At 47.4% G+C, this 22,139-nt stretch overlaps 1 protein-coding gene across 2 annotated transcripts in view; it reads right to left on the reverse strand.

The window, feature by feature from the left end:
* The window catches only part of LRP1 (LDL receptor related protein 1), a 1,298,976-nt gene that overhangs the window by 501,264 nt on the left and 775,573 nt on the right, over positions 1-22,139 (reverse strand). For both annotated transcript variants that reach the window (XM_085654639.1, XM_085654638.1), the window contains exon 56: positions 8,388-8,571. In XM_085654639.1, coding sequence (XP_085510765.1) covers positions 8,388-8,571 — 184 coding nt within the window. The remainder of the gene's footprint in view (positions 1-8,387; positions 8,572-22,139) is intronic.

Genomic DNA, 22,139 nt, shown 5'->3' on the forward strand with positions numbered 1-22,139 from the left:
GCGGCACTCCCAAGTTAAAAGCCATTGGACCAATCGGACCTGCAGGTGCACCAGTGTTATACATGGCCCTCGAAAACACCCCATACATCGCATTCAGATAATGCGAGGGGTCCTGACCCGGTCCAGGGAAGGCAGGGTACTGGTCAGGCATCACCGGACTCGGGCCTACCGGCGCCGACGGTGGAACAAGCGGCGTCGCAGGCTCACCCAGGACTGGAAAATCCTCAACCGAGGCCGGAGACTGAGCCGGAGATGAAACCGGAGCCGGAGATGAAGCCGGAGTCGGGGATATCACCGGAACCGGAGATGAAGCCGGAGCCAGCGAAGCCACCGGAGAAGAAGGAACCAGAGGTGAGGCCGGGACTGGAGAAGGAGACACGGGTTCCCTCCGACGCCGAGCCGGCGACTTCGACGCCGAACTCTTATCGGAGTGATGCCGTGAAGAATGTCTTCTCTTCTTCTTATGCTTCTTGCCTCTCGAAGCATGACCCGAAGTCGATTTGGACGCCGACCTCGACTTGGACTTGGACTTTCTCCTTCCTCCCTTTTCTTTCTTCATCCTGGCGATGAAAAGCTTCGCCTCCCTTTCTTTAAGAGCCTTAGAACTCATCTTCCGGCAACAAGAACAACCATCCCCATCATGGTCGGACGAGAGACACCAAATACAGTCTTCATGTGGGTCTGTAATTGACATGTGCTTGCCACATTTCCGACAGGTCTTGAAGCCCGACTTCCTTGTCGACATATTTCTCGAAAGAGAAACAGAGAAAACCAGAAAAACACAAAGTAACAGTGAAGCTACCAACAGCAATTCCCGAAATCCGTTGGCGTCGACGGCGCGGAAAAAGGGGAACTGACGTCATCACGCCAACGAGGTCTTCTTATGGAGCCGGTGACGTCAGCGGAGTCGCGTCTCTGTGACGTCGTCTTCGACCTCATCGGTGTGGACTGCTACAAAAGTTTCCGAATGTTGCTGGCGCAGGGGATATCCACAAGGTGAGGAATCCACTGGCAGATGTATCCATCAGAAATCTATTTACAACAGGGGACTTAAAAAGAGAGGGCTGATCAGGGAGCCTGAGAAAGGCTGAAATAGCAGAAAGTTAGTGCCCAGAGCAGAGCCCTGCTGCGCCAAAATAAGAAGAAACAAAAGGACTTCTGAAAGAGGGGCAGAAAGGGGATACACAGCCTTTGCTGTGCACCATGCCACAAATTTGTTCCACCTGCAGGCGTATACCAACTTAGTGGAGGGCAGCCTTAATAACATTACAAACTTCAGGAGGCAAGTCAAAATGAATCAACTGCCGCCGCTCAATCTCCACATAAGGAGGTGGAGACTAGACAGGCTCGGATGGAGGATCGTCCCCTGCTGCTGCGACAGAAGATCCTCCCGAAGAGGCAGTCGGATCGGGGGATTGATGGTCATACTGAGTAGCTCAGGATACCATACTCTTCGAGCCCAGTCCGGAGCCACAAGAATGACTTGGGGCCGGTCGTGCCTGATCTTCTTCAGCACTCTGGGTAGAAGTGGTATAGACGGAAAGGCGTAAACCGACCGCAACTTCACTCGCGGTGAAAAGCTTCGCCTAGCGACTGCCGCCTTGGAACACGCAGTATGCAGACATTGCACGTTCTCTTCGGTGGCGAATAGATCTAACCAAGGCTCTCCCCACTGTTGAAAGAGACCTTGCGCCATGTCCGAGGGAACACGCCATTCGTGATCCATCATGCACCTGCAGCTAATTTTGTCCGCCCTGGCGTTCAGTGAAACTGCCAGGTGTTGAACCACCAGGGAAATGCCCTCATGTTCCAGGCATGTCCAGAGGCGCAGAGCCTACTGATATAGGGTCCACGACCCCACCTCGCCGTGTTTGTTGCAGTACCACATGGCGGTGGTGTTGCCCCGGACAGAGGGAAGGAATGCCTTCAGTGCAAGTCAGATCGCCCGAAGCTACAGAAGGTTGATATGGAGCCGGGACTCCGCCGGAAACCAGAGGCCTCTGATCTCCACCTCTCCCATGTGACCTACCCATCCCAGGAGGGACGCATCAGTCACCACTGTGCGCTCTGGTTGGGGAAGGAAGAGGGATCTGCCACTGACCCAATGCCATTTTGTGAGCCACCACTACAACGGTCTTGCAGTGCCCTCCAAGATCTGGACAGACTCGGACAGGTTCCCCTGGTGCTGCACCCACTGGAACTTCAGTTCCCACTGCAGAGCCCGCATAAGCCATCTGGCATGATCGACCAGCGGGATGTAGGAGGCCATGAGGCCCAGCAGCCTCAGGGTCAGCCTGAACGAAACCCAGGATAGAGGCAGAAAGATCGGAATCAGAGCCTGAATATCCTGAACTCGCTGTTCGGGAGGACAGACCCGATAGAGCGTCGTATTCAGAACCGCTCCAATGAAGAGTAGCTTCTGAGAGGGAGTCAGGTGCGACTTCGGCACATTGATGGAGAAATCCAGTAAATGCAGGAGGTCGGCCGTAGTCTGGAGGTGGGAGACGACTGCCTGGGGCGATCCTGCCTTCAACAGCCAGTCGTCGAGATAGGGGGAAGACTGGAACCCATGATTTGCGCAGATGAACTGCGACCACCTCCATCACTTTCGTGAACACCCGAGGGGCGCTGGTAAGTCCAAAGGGGAGCACGGTAAACTGAAAGTGCTCGTGGCCTACTGCAAACTGCAGGTAACGCCGGGGGGCCGGCAGGACGGGAATATGGAAATATGCGTCCTGCAGATCCAACGCTACCATCCAGTCTCCAGGGTAGAGGGCAGACGAGACCTGAGCCAGAGTTAACATCTTGAACTTCTCCTTCCGGAGGAAGCGATTGACGTTCCGGAGGTCTAAGATAAGACGCAGGCCCCTTATCCTTCTTGGGCACCAGAAAGTAGTGGGATGAGCAACCACGACCAACTTCTGGTGCAGGAACATGCTCAATGGCCAAGAGGGCCACAACTTCCTGTGGAAGAAGTGCCAAGTGTCCCCCGACATGCGGCAGTACTGGGGTGGAAAGGCCAGAGGGGTAGTCGCGAGGGGGAGGGAGTAGCCCCTTCGGACTATTTGTAAAACCCACCTCTCCGTAGTAATGGTGCGCCAGTGGGGAAGGTGATGGCGAAACCTGACGCCCACTGGCGTTTGATGGGCCTGAAAAACTGGACTAGGAAGGTCTGGAGGAAGTGGTAGCCGGGGTGGAGGTGGACTGACCCACCTGCTGGCCCCCTGACCCGCCTCTGCGGGTCCCACGTCCGCGCTGAGACTGTCGCTGCTGCGGCCTGTGGCTCTGAAGTGAACATGTTGGGGTGCCCCTTCCGTAGCCACGAAAGGAGCGAAAAGCAGAAGACGGAGGAGGGCGAGTGACCGAAAGGTCCAAGGACTTGTCTGTAGCCCGCGAGTCCTTAAAACGCTCCAACACACTATCTGTGCGAATGCCATCAAAGGGCATGTCCAGCAGGGTGTTCTGGACACCCCCAAGAAGCCAGTAGTCCTCAGCTGTCGTGGAAATCGCCCTGCCCAGCGAGTCAGCGGTTTCAAGGCCACATCGTATTGTGAGCTTTGCCGCATCTCTCCCTTCAGCAATAGCTTTAGAGCACACTGTCCGGGTCTCGTCCGAAACAAGGCGGCAGCACCTGTGCCACCGTATCCCACATAGAGTGGGAATAATGACCTAGGAGGCATGCAGTGTTCACAGACCGCAGCCCTGAACTGGCGGAAGAAAAAATCTTCTTCCCAAACTGTTTCAGTCTCTTGGATTCCCTATCCGGAGGTGCGGTAGGGACGTAGAGGCTTGGACAACCAGGCTCTCAGGGGTAGGGAATTGGGAGAGAAAGAGGGGGTCGCCCGGGACCAGGTAATGGCAGCAGTGGTTCCGCAGAGGTAGCCGCCGGCTGAAGCACTTCTGTCAGCAGGCTAGTCCTGACGGCCACTGTAGGGAGTTCGAGGTGGAGCGCTTAGGCCGCCCTACGCAACACCACTGCATAACTCGCACCCTCCTCCGTAGCCACGGTAGGAGGAGTCAGCATGCTAAGGTCAGGAGAGGTGTCAAGACCGCTGCATCCCCCAATTCCTCAACCCAGTCCGGGTCAAACTCACACTGTGCTGTGAGAGGGTCCTCAGACACCTCCCAGTCCTCCCCTTCCTCCGAAGGCTGTGGAACAGGCCAAAAATACGGAGGCTGGACATAGGGGTAGACAGGCCCCATCGTCGTCCGAATCGGCGTTGAGCAACGCCGTTCTGGCACCGTTCCACTTCAGGGCTGAAACCGGGGACGGTGTCATCCGGGGGCACGGACAACGTAGGAGGTGGTGCCGGTGGGGTCGACCTTGGTGGAGTTGTCACTAGGTCAACCGGCGTCGACCAGGATCCAAGCCTGGATCCCTGGGGGCCCTGCGGCGCCGGAGCAGACAGCGATGCCGGAACTGGAGCCGCCGACAGTGAAGGCTGAGGACCCCAGTCAGGCCCCCGGGTCCCGACGGCCCAGAGGTGGGCCATGGCTGACAGAAATTCCTGCAGCTGGGCCGGAGTCGCAGACGGACCCGGGAAGGGCGGGTAGGCCGACGGCGACACCGTAGGCTCCGCCAGAGCCGTGTGGGGAGGCACCACCCGCAACCTCAGCCGCGACCGGTGAGGGTAAGTCGGTGAGCGATGGCGCTTCTTCGACTTTGTGATGCTTCGCCTTACCTGACCCCGAGTACCAAGACTTCGATCCCGAAGTACGATGGTGATGGCTCCGTGACCGGTCCCTCGACCTCCCACGGGACCGGGACCTTGAACGGCGCGGAGCAGACTGCCAGACTTCAAGCAACTTTCGGGACCTCTCCCGCAAAGTGTTCGGCGCTTGAGGTCGTGGTCGTGCCCCAAGCAGTAGAGACAAAAACGGTGCAGGTCCATCACTGACATAATTCGATGAGAGCCCCCACAGGGCTTGAAACCGGGCATCCCTACGGCACCAGGAGTCGATCGATTCGAAGAGGAGACAAAAAGGCCTCGAAAAACTCATTCAACAAGTGACTGGGGGTACCGCTCTCTCCGAATCTGTGCTTGCTGGCATGGAAAAAGAAAGAATTGACGTCAGCGTGCGAGAGCGGCGTCTAAGTAGCTGCCACGACGTTATCTCTGCGACCACAACGCCACCTTCTGACAAAATCTTTCTGGATCCAGTCTGACACCTGGGGGTAATTCTAAGGTAAGGAATCTATCACTATGTGTTTCTTTCAGATATATTTTTTAGTTATTTTATTTCTAGAAACAAGCCAAGCCTGGAGCAGGTAAGGTAAATGCTTTGCAAAATCGTATGCAATGTTTTACAATTGAATGCAGGTTTAAATGCAGTTGATTGAAATACAGGTAAGTCAAAATGTCGAAATTACTTTTTAGTTTACAGATTACTTTGTATGTTACTTTTCAATTACTTTTTAAGTTACTTTTTCTACTCAGTGTGATGTGCCTAGATATCACACTGGGACATTTCCTAGAGAAAAGGTAAGTAAATCAGTTTTTGTACAATTGCAGTTTTTCCATACACATCAACTCCACACTTGAAACATTTTTCAAGGAAAAACAGGAGAGAAATTAAATTAGCGCTTTACAGGTAAGTACTTTGTTGTGGGATTAGCATTCTGGGGTTAGAACCAGGGTTCCCCTAGGGTCAAGGATACATTCTTGAAACAACCTTAGCGGCACTAGGGCAGACGGGTACAGACGGCTGGGGCCCAATGTTATCCAATGGGGGATAGGGGGCACAAAGGGCACCCGCAGCGGCGCAGGGGCACCTGGGTGCAAGGTGCTGTTTTGGCATTGGGTACCCTGTTTTCAATGGGAGTTGCCGGTTTTGGATTTTAGCTGCAGGCTTGGTCCAGGAAGACTTCCAGTGGGGACCAACAGCTGGGCAGGTAAGTTGGAGGGCTCTGGGACGTAGATGCTCCTCCGGTTCTCCAGGGCGCAGGCTGGCTGGTTGCAGGGGTGCCTTTTGAGGTCGGATTCCACCTTACCGGCCCACTCACGGTTGAGGTCTCTCTGCAGAGGCCGCAGGTGACGTCAGGGAGTCCTGGAGGGGTCAGCCCACGGTAGAGTCAGACTCTGGAGTGCTGGGGAACTCGCTAGGACTGGTAGGCCACCTGGATGCAGGCCGTAGAAGTCGGGTGCAGTGGTGGTTCCAAGCTTCGGGTTTCTTTGTCTTCAGCAGGCTCAGAGTCTGTCTTGGAAGTTTCCTTTGAACAGAGCTGCTGCTCACAGGAGGTACGGTCTTTGTTTTAGGCAGTCAGTCATCTTAGGGTTCTGGAGGTCGCTGGCTGCAGGACAAGACGACTTTTGGCGCAAGATCTTTGGAAACTGAGGACGGGTTGGTAGGGCTGGGGCCAAATCAGTTCTTCTATGCAGTCTCCTCTGCTGGGCATCTTCTTTCGTCCTTTTTCTTTGGTTGCAGGAATCCGTCTTCTTGTTTCAGGGCTGCCTCCTAAATACTGTATTTAGAGAGCGTTTTAGGGTTCAAGGTCAGTAGCCAATGGGCTACTGACGTTAGGGTTACTACACCCTTGGTGTGCTCACCCCACGTGGGGGATTGGGTACAATCCCGGATCCTGACTGGGGAGTGCCTGCCATCTGCGACCCCCAGCCTCTCCTGCTATCAGAAGCAGGCCTCTCCTGCAAGGAGACCCCCCTCTCCAACCGCAAGTGTTCCGGCAAGGTGAAATCTGACCTCAAAAGACAACACTGCATCCAGCGGCCCTGGAGAAAAGAACCAGAGGTGTACCTACGTCCCTGAGCCCTCCAACTACCTGCCCAGCTGTTAGTTCCTCCCGGAAGTCCTCCTGGACCGATCCTGCAGCCAAAATCCAAAACTGGCAATTCCCATTTAAAACAACAGGGCACCCGAGGCCAAAACACCACCCTGCACACAGCTGCCCCTGTGCCGCTGCGGGTGCACCTTGTGTGCTAACTCGGATCCCCCTGTCCCCCGAGACTAACACTAGGAGCTTTGCGTCCACAACCTTGTGGCCTGTTTATGAGCAGCCACCAGCCGGAGGCCCCCTATACCCCACTGGATAACATTGGGCCTCAGCACTCTGCAACCAGCCACCCTAGTGCCGCTGAGGGGGTTTCAAGAGTGCATCCTAGATTCTGGGGGAACCCTTGTTCTAACTCCAGAATACCAACTCCCAAAACCAAGTACTTGCCTGGTAACCGATAACCATATTTTCTCCTTAGGAATACATAGTACAATTTTCAAGGAAAAACAGTCATAGTGTGGAGAAGGTTTTGTATGAGAACTTAAAAAATTGCAAATAACTAAAAACTGCTTGACTTGCCGTTTCTCTAGGAAATATCCCAGTGTGATAACTAGGCATATCACACGGAGTAGAAGAACTAATCCATACAGTAATCTGTTAAGTAATCAAAAGTAATCTGACAGTAATTTCCACTGTATTGAAAAGATTTATAAACCTGTAACAAAGACATTTTCATTTGGCTTGCTTTTATTGCTCAACCTGCCTTGAAAAGTGCCATTTACACTTACCTGTACCAGGCTTGCTTGGCTCTAGAAAATAAAAATAACTAAATAATATTTGTATACAGACAAATTGGTCTGAGTTCAGTCTTTGAGTGTGTGACATCATTTCTTGCCTGAGTGTGTACAACAAATGCTGAACACTGCCCTCTGATAAAGCCTTACTGCTCGTCCACACTACCACAAATAGAGAGTAGGGTGCTATCTAATTTTACCTCTGCCTACCTTTGGGGTTCCACTGGACTCCGTGCTCATTTTGGTATAGTATATACAGAGCCAGCTTCCTACAGTTACTTACTGTTTAGAATGTTGTAATATATGTTACAAACCAACCTGGAACAGGTCAACACCTCACTTTTCCCATCTCACAAATAGCATTGTGTAAAATCCTTTGCACCATTTTCCTTCCACTTGTTTTCCTGGCATTATCTTAGAATTCAAAAGAAGCTGGGTGCCAACCAGCAAAGGTACTTTATTTTATATGTTGCTTCAGCATAACCACTTATCAGTACAATGTTGCAAGCAATTAGCAACAAAGCTTCTGTGCCTGTTTTGTTATAGCCTGATAAGCATTCTGGCAAAGTCCATTTGTGGTGCATGCTGTAGTCAAAGTCTTCCTAACTACCAGGATCAGAGACAGGGAATGGGTCCACAAATACCTCAACAAATTGAGCTTGGAACGCTATGTTTGGATAGCCATATTGTATGCTTACTTTGCTCCAACAATTCCTTCAGCAACATAGAAAGACTACATGTTTTACTTTCCCTATTTTGGGAAAGTGAACAATGACAGAAGAAATGGTATGTACATCTCATTTTCACAGCTGTAGGTCTTAGTGTATTGAACACCCGTGCTCTTCCTTGAGCCATCTACTTACCTGAAGTAGCTTTGCAACCTGTGGAATCGTTTAATCTGGTATCATAACCCTCAATGCATAGACACCGGAAGCTTCCCAGCGTGTTAACACACCGCTGGCTGCATGGGTACGTTGTTGTGCACTCATCCACATCCACACATGTCTTCCCATCATCCTTCAGTCGAAATCCAGGACGGCACCTGCACTGCAAAGGTTAATATGTACATATGAATGATTGTTCCCACCAGCAACCGTCTGTACTTTATTGTGCAGCAGTGTCCCCCTACAATTTTCAAAGGAAACCTTAAAATGTACTTGTACTACAGCAGGGATTGCAAACTGTGTAAAATGAAAGAAAAGACCATAGAAGTGATTTCAGACTATTAAAATGTGTCTTGAAAACCCCACAGCTGGTGTTTGAACGGATGCACTATGTGTGTCATCGACTGCAGATACTGATTTCTGTAATTATGGTTTCACAAGCAATAAGTGTAAGGTGAACACACCTACTCATGTTGTACCTACTAAATTCAGATGCTCTGTGAGCTCTCCTTTCGAATGCAAATTAACAAAGGAACTAGTGTAAAGCATTTAGAAGCACCAAACAAAGAAAAGAAAATCACGCAGCACGAAAGAAATCTAACACCAATTTATAGCAAGCATTGACATAGACAACAGGTCTCGCCTTTGGGACCTTACAGGTGTTAAGCCAGAGATATTGACTTTGTCTTTGTCTTTAAGCAGTGCTGTACATAAGTCTGCAGCATGCTGAAAAGTTATAATAAAGAAGTATCAGAAGCATTTTTGTTACCTTATATATGACCAAGAACGCATTATGTACAACTGAACGACCATATTAGAAGAGTATTAACAATAAATAATATCTTGAGGTTTTTTTTGTCCTTTCAGTGCTGGCAACTTCTATCTGCCTGTCCCAATGATTGCTTGTTATGGGTTTTATTTTGCTATGGGGGGACATAAACAACAGGAGGGTGAAGGTTGGGAAATTGTACCTGTATAACAGTCAGTGAGAGAGCGAGTGAGAGTCAGTCAGTCCATGAGAGAGTGAGTCAGTCCGTCAGTGAGAGAGTCAGTCAGTCAGTGAGTCAGTCAGTCAGTCAACAAGAGAGTGTCAGTGAGAGAGAGAGAGAAAGTCAGTCAGTAAGTGTGAGAGAGTGAGTCAGTCCGTCAGTGAGAAAGAGAGAGAGAGAGAGAGAGAGAGAGAGAGAGAGAGAGAGAGAGAGAGAGAGAGAGAGAGAGAGAGAGAGAGAGTGAGAGAGAGAGAGTGAGAGCCAGTCAGTCAACAAGGAAGTCAGTCAGTCAATCAGTGAGAGTTAGTCAGTCAGAGAGAGAGTGAGAGTCAGTCAGAAAATCAGTGAGAGAGTGAGAGAGTCAGTCAGTGAGAGTGTCAGTCAGTCAGTGAGAGAGTCAGTCAGACATGGACATGTGAGAGCTCTACCTTACACCAGCCATGGTGCTGCGTGGTGGTGGGCGTGTTAGCCTTTGAAAGACATGCTTTTCACATCACCTGCAGTGTATAATCAGAGGATGTCAGATTACAGAGTCCCAAACATATGGGATCCACTGTTCTACCTCCAGTGGCATACAAAGGGTGCCGTGAGCATGGGTCCCAGCACGGCGCATGGGTCCCAGCACGGCACATGGGTCGCCATACTACTGGAAGGCCAATAAATATGAAACAGGGTTCAGGGCACCCCTAAAGGCTCTGGGCCCAGGAGCCACTACACCGGCTGCGCCACTAGTAGCCAAGCCCCTGTATACCACTCTTGGGCAGCTACAGGACGACACATACAAAAAAAATGATAGACCTGAGAAGTTACAGGACACACACACACTGCCACTCCATAACAAAAGTTACGTGGGAGCACAGATACCAGACATGGAAACTCTAGTTGTTGACGAACAACAGGGGCCAATACCTTCCTAAAAGCCACAAAACTATTAAGGAGCATTGCCAGACTACATAAAATATAATTTAAAAAAAACAACTATAGTAATTTTCTCAAACTACAAATGATAATAATTAAACCGTTTCTCAAAAAACCTACCCAAAACATGTCCCTAAAAACAAATCTTGATTCCTCTCTTCTTTGCCGCCAAGCATCTCTTTAGATCCCCAAAACACATTAAATAAGAACATTTGGAATTTGGCTGAGACACTGCACCTGTGTCCAATGCACAAAGTCGTAGCTTCTGTAGTATTGGTGGAGTAAACGAGAGTGACTGACAGGAATGAAGGGCTGTACCTTTGTTGCGACTTTTAAAGTGGGGCAGGTCATTTTTAATCTACCAGGATTTGATGGCAACCTAAATGATCTTAAAAAACTAAAGTATAGAGATGAATCCGTTTTGGGCAAACCAGAATTGAGAATCTGATCAACAGTGATTTCCATACTGGATAAGACGACCAAGCCAGCCCAATCCATATGTTATGTGTGGACAACACTCCCTGAAGCCTCAGGGCACTGGTCAGCAGCACCATTCTTCAATCACTGCTTGCTACAGGACAATTCCTGTCTCTGCTGACTTGAGAAAAAGATAGTTTTTAGGAGAGGCTCAACACCTCTCCAAGAAACAACAAGCATTTGCAATGCAATAGGTCTCGCATTTACGGGAGTTTAAGATATTGGCATTGTAAATTACAATGCCTTTTTTAAATCTAATTTGATAATTAACACACAAATAAAAGGCATTGTCATTTACAATGCCAGTAGCTCAAACCCTTGTAAATGTGAGACCTATTGCATTTAAAAGAAGAAGCCGCCATTGTGCTGGGCTGCTTGTAAAGTGAGAGCGCGCATGGCCCAATGAATGTTGCAGGAAAGCATGTCGTGCCTGCAGTCGGAGAAACTCAAAGAAAAAAGAGCTTACAGACTAAACACAACATACCATGTAACAACAGAAGTAAAAGGGCCAGTCCTCATGGGAGGTTATAAATGAATACAAGGTGGTATTAAGGAGAGACTAAGAAGCCTATTAACGTTGCTGTGAACGCTCTGAGTTTTTTTTAATCGCTGTTCATATTACATTTAGATTGCACTGGTGTTGTGTACCTTTGTACTTGTGCATATAGCTTGCACTGTTGCACTCTGTGCTATACATTTTGCATTAGTGAAGCTCCTTAATATTTCTACGTGGTGAGATAAGGCGTCAGCTTCAGGGCACTCCTGTTGGTGACACCCAATGATGGCTAAACACATTAAAATAGCACTTTTCAGGGTATGGTGCGTCGTACAGTAGCAGTGGAAATTTTCACAACTTTTCCCTTGCACTGATTTAGGCACCTGTTAATTTTGTCTAAAGAGTGAGGAAACCATTAAACAAAAACCACAACGATTTGCTTTGCCAAATGCTTACTTTAGTTCCTCTGTTGCCTGTTTACACTTTGAAGAGACCTCTGGCTCTGCTTGTGCATTCGTTTTCGAATTTAAATAGCTCATATAACCTCGTGACGAAGCGCTGGAAGCCACAGAGACCCGGCCCACTTAAAGCCCTGGAAATAGCGCTTTCTATAGCTGAGGTAAGGCAGTAAGTTAGGGCTCCACCAACAAATTACAAGAAAATGTAGGAACATAGGCTCTTATTTACCGAACAGGGTTCATGCTAATTGCAAGATACTATTTTCCCAGTAGCACAAAATCCTTGCCCCCTTCCTGCTGCCGGTTTATTGTAGGGTGTTCATAAAAAGTGCCTGTAAGAGAGGTTCATACTCAAAGTCAGTGTAGTGTCTGCTTTCCCGGCTGGACCCGACATACAACAGGCAAGCACAGGCAGTCGCAATTCGCTTCAGTGACACACAGAACAGGTAATGCAGCTGCTTTCTTTAAGTACACAACAGGTAAAGTAACAGAGAAGGAGCTCTAGCTTTCCTGGAAGAAGCCCCCCCCCCCCCACCCCGGCTTTAAGTGGGATGAAAAAAACTGGGGGGGGGGGGCGTCTCTCAAAGGGGTGTGGGTACTGTAATTAGGGGCGTTGCTTAAAAACACATAAGCTAGAAACCTGTGCTTAGCATAGTGTGCCGCTCGAGTTGCATTTTGCTGTTTCTGTCATTGCATCCTGATATATGTGTCAGCAAGTAACATCATACCTACAACAAGTCAGGACAATTGGCTTTGTCAATGGTTGTTAGTTGCACAAGATAAATTAGCAGCAGCTATGGCTTGTATATAATATTGAAAAAGCTTCCACTTAAAGCCCTGATGACACCACAACGATGTTGCTGCTCCTGCGTTTCAAAAAGAGAAGGGAAATCTAGAGAGGAAATGACTCTCTTTAAAGGATTTCCCTTCCCCTACAACGCTCACCTGGCATGACGTCATGCCCTAACATCCACTGGTGAGAAGTGAGCACCGCACATCGATGTGCCTGCTGTCACTGCAGTCAGGGCCAGGGCACAAAACAGAGCCCGATAGAGACCCGTTTCGAGGCCCTCTTTAAAAAACTGCTGGTGACACCCGGCCCACTTAAAGCTTTGCCCTCCCACCCCCCAAAAATAGCAACCACTGCCCCCGTTTTCAGCTCTTGATTGCGGTTCCTAGCGCCAAGATACCTATGCTAGTGAACGAATGCTTGCATAAACACATTTTCCAGTTTCACTGCACTTGCAGCAGCTGTGTAGGGTATACACTGAACAGGTACAGTTTGAGCAATCGCAGCGGGCAGTTTCAGAAGCATTGCCACTTTTTCTCAGAGCAAGAAGTAGAGTAACATGGTCTCTAGCACCCCAAACCTACATGGCCACACAAGTGACACGTGTCCTTACACACACAGAATTAGAAGACAGGCCTTAGCGGTGCAAGCCTTTTTCAAATGTAGTAGAGGTAGGAGCAGGCCCGGCTCCAGGAATTTTTATTTGGGTGGGCCAAGGGTGCCTTTGAGTGGGCCACTGCGGGCTCGATTTGTTGCATATATGTCTAGGCAGGCCTGCTTCAGGGCCCTCCTTTATCTCTTCTTAGTCTTACAAGGTCCAGTAAAATGCACTCTTTTCCAAATCTCTTTCTAAATATTATCACTCTCAAAAAGTGTTTTTTCCATGTAATGTCCCTTTGATGAGAAGAGGAGGTTTCTGAGTATCAGGCAAGTGACAATACTTGGGCTCCCTCTGTTCGAGGCTTCATGGAGGATCCCTCTTCATTACTACCTCCACCTGACCCCGTACTCTGCAACGCACTCCCTTACAGGCTTGATTATATTCGTAAAATCACCTTCAAACGTAAAACATTGAATTTAGCAGTAAATATAATTAGCATGCACTTTAAAGTATGTTCCACAGTAGCCCTTATGACCCGACTGCTAATTAAATAAACAAAAACAGAAAGGCCATGACAAGGCCGGCTTCAGCGCTGATGCGAAAGTCTTTTTTGGCGACGCACCAATAACCTCTTTCTCCGTAAATACCTGTACTACCACCTTCCAACAGTGCCCCTCATCCCTCCATGGCCCCTCTATTGACCTCCTCCTTGGATTCCCTCACTGCCATACGCCACAAGTGCCCCTCATCTTCCCATAGACCCTCCCCCTCGTGACCTTCTTGGATTCCCTCACTGCCACCCTCCACCAGTGCCTCATCTCTCCCTAGCTCCCCCCTCCACCCCATGACCTCTTCCTCGGATTCCCTCACTGCCACCCTCCAACAGTGCCCCTCATCGCTCCATAGCCCCTCCCCCTATTGACCTCCTCCTTGGATTCCCTCACTGCCACCCTCCAACAGTGCCCCTCATCTTTACGTAGCTCCTCTCTCATATGCATTTCATTTGTTGTACAGCGCTACTCATATCAGTGTAGTGTGTGTCAGTACTTTACACCACGCACACATTATACAGAGACAATGACTCATACAATTATGAAAATCAGTCTACAGGGAATGTCACATAAGCCAATGAGGATTACAAGGTGTATGAATCACATGTCATCCATACTGGTGGGCAGTATATTTTAAGAGGGTTTGGTCTGGAGAAGCACAAACTCTGGATTTAAAGAGTACTCCAGTGGTTAGGGGTTGTCTTTACTGATAAAAATGTATATCTGCTTAAAGATACTCATTTTAGCAACATTAGAATAATGAAAGACTGAGGAAGTTCTAACTATATCACAAAACAAAAAAAGCAAAGTTCTAACTATACCATTCAGGTTTGTATGCAGCTCTTTGATTACAGTTCATTGGTCACTGTCCTATGTTAGGATTGTAACTTCTGAACTGCAAGTAACACAAGGATCTCTGTGACAAAGGCAGTAACCCACTGAGCTTCCACATAAAATACAGTTCATCTGCATTTAAAAACTACTAACAGACAAATAATTGCTCTCCAGCTGGATCATTAATCACCAGCGTTATCTGGGCATCTTTTATTGTCGTCCTGCATCGGCCATGATAATGATAAAAACTGTTTAAATGAAGCACTCACGAAGTACGTGTCCTGCTGGGCCTGTGTATATTTTAAAAAAGAAAAACAAATAGTAACACATTCTCTTACCTACTCCATTAGTCAAACTTTGTGTCACAGCCTGATGTGATAAGCAGCTGCAGGGGTCAGGAAAGGTGAATAGGAATAAACAAACTTCTTTTCTCCTGCGCTGCAGAGAAAAAGAAATATCCACGCAGCAGAACATTGTCGCCTTTGCCATGTGGAGATGAAGGGGTGAAAAAATAAACAAAGCCTCGTTAACATGTAAATGGTCTTTTAAAGACTTGTGAAGAACTGGGTGCGGCTGCGATAATCTCCAAAACTGTGTGCGCGCGCCCGGGAAGCTGTCTCGGCCCGGGCTGACACGCACGACGTGTGCTTTGCGCGCCTGCTCTCAAGCCCTCACTGCGAGGGCCAGGGCTCCTGTTTGGGTGGGCCAGGCTCATCTTTGGGTGGGCCTGGCCCACCCGGCCCACCCGCTAGAACCGGGCCTGGCCCAGCCGGCCCACCCGCTAGAACCGGGCCTGGGTAGGAGTATTGCAAGCTTCCGAGCACACAGGGGGAGTCTAGCACAAGGAGCCGCATAACAGGTGCTGTGTCGTCGTTATTCAACACATTCCCTATGCATTTCATGTTTCTTCGATGTGTTCAGTCTGCATTTGATTCCTAAATATGTAGATTAAAGGACTCTACAAAACGGGGTGCACACAAATTACTTCATCCTGTACTAAAAACACGTAACCCTGATTCGGACCAAAGAAACTGTCTTAAAGTACTCCACATTCTCCCTGCATTAGAATCCTGAAGTACATTGATTGCTCTGATTTATAGAGCCAGCATTAGGTTAAAGGATATCACTCAGAACACATGACCTGAATGAGATTAGGCTGAGTGCAGTGATTACACCACTCTGCATTTTGTAGCAGTGGACGATTACTCTTTTTGAATTACCCTTTGCTTGACTACTTAATGAGATCACTTTGACGGCTTTAAACTAAATTAGGATACGAAAGGGTTTAGTAAAGACCACCTAAGTTGAATGCCAGCGGCGTAGGCTCATGTGTCAGGACCTCTTCAGGTGGGGAGTAATCTTGCAGCTGAAGAAAAAGATGCGTCCCAATTTAAAAGTTAAGCAGACTTCTGTTGTTGATCATCAGTAATTCTGCAAGTAGATTTCCAGGGTCCACGAAACCCACAGCTGATACCCAATGCCTTTCAAAAAGGGAGGAGACTTCAGCACGACTGTCCAGTTGGCCCTACGATTTCCTAGTTAATACGAGAAACGTAAAACTATAGGTCAATAAATGCAATTTTCTTGTGTCTGAAAAGCCAGGACTGGACGTGATATGGAACACCTTGGCAGCCGAGGAGCCCGTGAAGGGCGAGGCCCTTGGGAGCAATGTAACAGGCTTTGTCAGAAAGCTTCCAGTGCAACATTGGCCCTTTAAGTAAGTGAACGTGTGGGTGGAGCGGGTAGCTCCTTTCCATGTAATGGAGTGCTTGTCACAAAGGTGATAACACTCTCTGAGCACCTAGAAGAAGGAAGCTGAGACTTAGGAACAGAACGCGGAAAATAGACTTCATTTCCCCCGCGTGGCCTGCTGTTGGTCCTCCCGCGTTCCTATTATGAAGTTAATCTGAGTAAATTTGATGAATTTTACTTTTTCAGTTGGCAGATTTTTTTATTTACTGTGATAGAACAAAGCATGTTTTTTTAACACACACCTGTTGCGTAATCTCGCTGCAGTGCGACTCCTTTACCCTGCACAAGCTCTTGAGTCAGAGAGAAATTTGCATTCTGGGACCCTTAGTTTCGCGTTTTTCAGAATACGTTTGGGGGTTGCAAGTCAGGGTATACAGAGCACTGAAAGTTGGCTAGAAAGCCAGGAAAACCTGAAACGGTCATGTGACTTGGGTGAGTCACATGTCCACCACAAATAAGCGAGTAATCCTAAATCAGAAAAAAGCGTTTTAGCATTTGAAAGCCTGAGGGAAAGGAAAACAGAAACGGACATCAGTCCCCAATTCTTGGTTTTCGACACACTGTTGTGCACGTGCGAACCTGCCTTGTTGTGGACAATTCCCACTCACCAACCACCAACGCAAATACTCGTAAGCGCTTCAATAGAAAAACGTGAAATATCGAAAAATTAAAGTTTGCGAGCGCGCCAAAGAAAAGAAAGATGCGGCTCGGCAAACATCAGCGCAGACCCTTTAAGGCGAACACAGGGATGCCCAAAGTGAGAGACCGTCCGTGGCGCAGCAGTTAGAGCTGACAACTTGCGAGCTGGGATCCATGTTCAAGCCTCTGCGTCGGCACATCCTGCGGTTTGTTTGTTTATTTATTATGCTTGATTAATTAAAACCATTGCATACACAAAAGAATAAAATATCTTACCGTTTTTGATAAAATCATTATAAAAATTCCCAACTTTTTATCAGCAGCGATAATTAGAATGATTTGTAAAATTTTACAACACGTTAAAGAAAGTGCACAAAATATTAAAACATTCTGCACGTTAGTCATATTGACTGTAAGTATTTTTTAGACTGTGTCCGGTCTTGTAATGATGTCAGTTCTTGTAGTAAGTAGTCATTGGGCCACTCGGTCCGGTGTTTGTCTTTTTTGCAGTTATGTCAAGGTATTTAATTACCCGGCAATTTAGCTGGACCAGCTCAGGGTTGAAACACATTACCGCTTGTCTGCACGATCTGACTCCATACCAGTTTGAACGCTGGCTTTAGCAGGGTGATCCTTATATCTTTTAGCTTATTACAGGTGCATATGACGTGAATTACGTCTTCGACACCGCTGCCGCATAAACGACAAGGCTGGACTCCTCCCTTTCTCTCCCAAGGTGGCATAAATTGATTTAAGGGGCCAACCCCCAGCCGGAGTTTAAGGAATTTTTCCTTGGTATTCGGCACATCCTGCTGATTATGGACAAATCACTAAATCTTTCCCCCTGGTCGCCCTCAACACACATTGTTCCCGAATTAATATCCTAACCTAAGAAACGCTGATTGACTAGGAGGGAGGGGGAGAAGAAGGTGGAGAGTAAGAAGTCTTCCCAACAGCCGTGAAGCACATCTGTTTTCATTCAGCCGCTTGTCTTTGCGTCTGGGCTGAGTGGAAACAGATGCGCTTGTCCCCATGGGCGGCATCACAAAACTGCAAGGACGGTAACAAAAATTACTTCCAGCCAATTGAAAGCCACAATTAAACATAAATCAGAACGCGAGTGAATCATAAATGATTCGGACACAGGGGCGTGGATTTAAGTCCCCTTCTTTCTAGTGTTTACTATAGCTCTCGCAGGCGAAGAGCGCATGTGCGCTCCAACGCCAGGCCAAGACCTAACAAGCATTGGCATAACCAATAGGTCTCGCTTTTGGGACATTATAAGTGTTTAGTTATCCAGCACAATATCCTTGGTGCAACAACATCAAGTGTTACATGGCTAAACACTTATAAAGTCCCGAAGGCGAGACCTATTGGCTATGCCAATGCTTGTTCGGACTTCCTGCAGCTGCAGAGCCAAGAAGCCAAAGAGGCACGCAAGGCCAGGAACGAGATCCAATCTCTAAAAGAAGGAGGGGGGGGGGGGGGGTTGACAAAAACAACAACTGAGATATGAAAGTGGGGAGGGGGGGATGCTAGCAGTAAAGCCCTCCTTACACGCCTGCACCACAACATGAGCTGTAACCCACTCAGCTGCTGCCTGCTGGCTAGAACGTGGCCTAACAGCTAGAGCTGCCACTTTGGAGCTGGGTAACCAGGGTCGAGTCTCGGCGTTGGCTCAACACCCTGTAATTTTGGGCAAATCACTTAATCTCCCTGTGTCTTCCACAAATTAATGTGTCCTTGTGTAATGTAACTGGTGCTCATGTAAAGTGCTACAATACTTTGCGGTCGAGTTGGCGCTATATAAAAATTGCAACACATTTTGTTTTACCATAGGCCGAATGGAGCACGAAATCCAGCGCCCGAAAGTCAGCGAGCTGTGGGTGGCGTCAGCGCGTGCGTCACCTTCGGAGCTGACAGACAACCACAAAGTGTTAGCTGCATTTGTTGAATGATAACCTGCAACGTTGGGTCGAGTTATAAACGTCAGAACATATTGGAAGAGGCCATTAATCCGCACGCTCACAAAATTTCTATAGCAAAATAAATGAACCTAGGCAGCACTATAAAATTACGATTAAAGACAGGACGCCGGCAAAAGAGAACAGAATTATCGATGCAGCCACGGGTGGCAAAACACCGAGCAGAATTATCCATAATGTCCGAGGGCAGACATTGTGAGGCAGGAGATGGAGGGGGCCTGGCAGTTTCAGCTGCCGCCCTCGGAGCTGGGAAGCCACGAATCCTGGCTTCAGCTCACTATCCTGTGATTCTGGGCACATCACATTATCTCATTATGCCTAGAACAAGTGTAACTAGTCTGTTTTTTGTAAAGCGCTCCGGTGCAATCAGACCAAGTATGCAATACAGACAATACATTAAAAAAACATATGGCATCAGCAAAACAAATACATATGGATGGAGCTTATGATAATGAAATACTCCCATGTTTGCATTATTGGGGGATAATGGAAGGATGGATCGGTGGTCAAAGCTTGTGGACTCTTTTGGGACTTGGTTTGATGCGTACAGGCCAAGCAAAACATTTATAAAGCTTGTGACTGGCCCACTAAACATTTGAAAATATGGTTGAAATGGAAGCAATTGGGGGGAGATGAAGGGTCTCTATTAGTCGGTTCATCTGGGTGCTGAAGGTGCTCGCCTGGGTTCTCAGACGGATGTTGGGGTCTAGTGCTATTAATAACTTGAGTGTTTCTTATGAAATATGACTAACAAATGTAGTTTGGCTTGAACTAAATGCACTTTAAAAACTGCAGGGAATGGAAGTAATGACTCTCTGCATGGAAAGGTTGTATCAGCATATAGAGAAGCTACGTTTAGAAACTAAACTAAATGTTAAAACTATAACACAAACAAAATGTTACTTATGTGATGTGTTTATGTGGCATCAATAATCCAGTACGGCATGTTATGCCTAAATTATCGATATACTATTAATGTATTTTTCCCAAAAATGTTTACTCAGCAAAATTACTATAGCTACTCCAATTACCTTTTAACCAACCTTTTAAAAAGAAATTTATGTTTTTATATACTCCTTGATTGTAATGATGTATTAATTGGACAATAAAGATTACTTAACTTTAAAAAATAAAATAATTAATGGGGCTGAGCTGCATGCACTTATATTCCATTCAATTATCTATACCTGCTCCGAGCGAAGAGCAGAGGTTGTGTTGTTGCTAAAGTGTTTCAGAAATGCAATTACAAATATTTATTACAAAAAAGAAGCAAAAAAGTGTGTTTTGCAAAAATACTTTAATTCCCTGCTTCTACCTGGGGTGATCTCTCCTAAAATCCTTGATCAGTGATATTCCAGAATCTGAGAGAAGCTCAAAGTTTGTCGCTTACTCCACTTACATACCGAGCACTACCCAAGGAAGGGTCACTAGGCTTACACCATGGTAGTAGACTCTATCCAGGAATTCCTCGCACATACTGCCAGGCACAATGAAGGACTCAATGTATCATTAATATTTTTACAAAGGAGAGAAAGAAACATTCCTTTCTACAGATGTGTAAAATAATATATCGGAAATGATACCCAATTTTATGAGCAGAGCACCGAGTTTAGTTTTGAGGGTGCCCAGCTTTTATGGAACAATTCTCTGATTTGCTTATCCCCTTAAGAGCAGGGGAGCTCCGAAATGACTGCAGATGGTGGGTGTGACACTGCTCTGAGAACAAACACTCTAAGGTCTATGGGGCATTTATGTCCACGAATTGAGGTCCTTTTATTTAAAGGACCTCAATTCCCTAGGCAGGAACGACTGCATAAAAGAAAGCAGATAATCTCCCTTGCCTTAGGACACAGCATGTGTTTAGGTAAAAAAATATAAACGAGGTTCCTTTTGGTATGCTTCCAAGGCTGTCCACCATATTGTAATTCGTGAACTATTTGATTTTGGACTCCTACTGGGGCAATGTAATCCAAGTTCCCTTTATCCACAGCACAGGAAGAGACCCTTAAATGATATGGTAAGGGGGCTGCCCCTGTCAACCAACATTCTTCCTGGCATCTATTCGGGACACATATTTTGTACCTCCCATAGCATCTGGACAGAAATAGCAAGATTACTCAAATGACTAGGGAAAAAAATGATTCTGCACCATTTGTGTTTCTCGTTCACCATTTTCAGAGATCTCCTTTGTGACATTGACTGACTCAGTCCTTACAGGATACAGGCTTCTGGGATTCCATGTCCACATTGCAGAAGGGGACAGTTAATAGATCTTTTAAGTACGGTCTACTCTGGAACATACAGCCACGCCCTAAATCAACATTTTCCAGGTGGCTCAGATGGCATTTCTCCCAATTACCGCAGAAGCTTAACACTCATAGATAGTAACAGACCTACAAACGCACTCGCAGATAATCAAACAACGACCCTTCGCATTTCCTCAGCCCTACATCACTAAGAGAAGCCTCGACTGTCAACCCCCCCCTAATATTTGTTCATATATGTTCTGCATTAAGCAAGTCTTCAAATGACGAGGAGCTAAACAACACTTTGCAGACACACATCAATCATTTTCTTAAGAAACCTGCACAAAACCGAGGAAAAGAAACAACTAACGATGAGCCAGGACTATCAAAAAAAGCAGCGCCGAGATGGCGTTACGTACATTAGTATGGCTGTAGCTGAAGCACAAGACTTAAAAGGACAGTATTTTCAGCATTTCAAAGACAGTTAAAATTGTTCTGGTCTAATCCCAAGAATATTACACAACTCTGTATGCGTGTACTGTTTTCTTCTGCATTCCTCAGCACCTCTAATACTTTAGATGAATTTACTACACAAAGCGCTCTGATACCCGATACCGGGTCAAGTTTGCACTATATAAAACTCCATAAAAAAACAACCAAGCATTGCAGGGGTGCGCACGCGGTTGCCGGCAAACACGCGAGTGGTGCGCGTGCAGCACCGCCAAAAGTGAAAGCAATGCAATCACGCCCCAGTTGGCGCTGAAAGCTGACAGCTGTGCACGTTCACGCTAAAGCGAACGCAAGCGTTAGGCCAGCGCTGGTAGCACTTTGAAATCCCATATACTAAATGTCTCGCCTGAGACAGCGCATGCACTGGCTCAGCCGTGACCTAACTAGGGTCTTGGAACCCATGAGTTTGCTCCTCTGGTTACAGCCCTTCAGGGGGACAATTGTAATGTGCAGCATTTATTTCTCCAGATAGACGTGTTCGGTCA

This window comes from Triturus cristatus, chromosome 4_1, assembly GCF_964204655.1.
Source record: "Triturus cristatus chromosome 4_1, aTriCri1.1, whole genome shotgun sequence".
Lineage (NCBI taxonomy): Eukaryota > Metazoa > Chordata > Amphibia > Caudata > Salamandridae > Triturus > Triturus cristatus.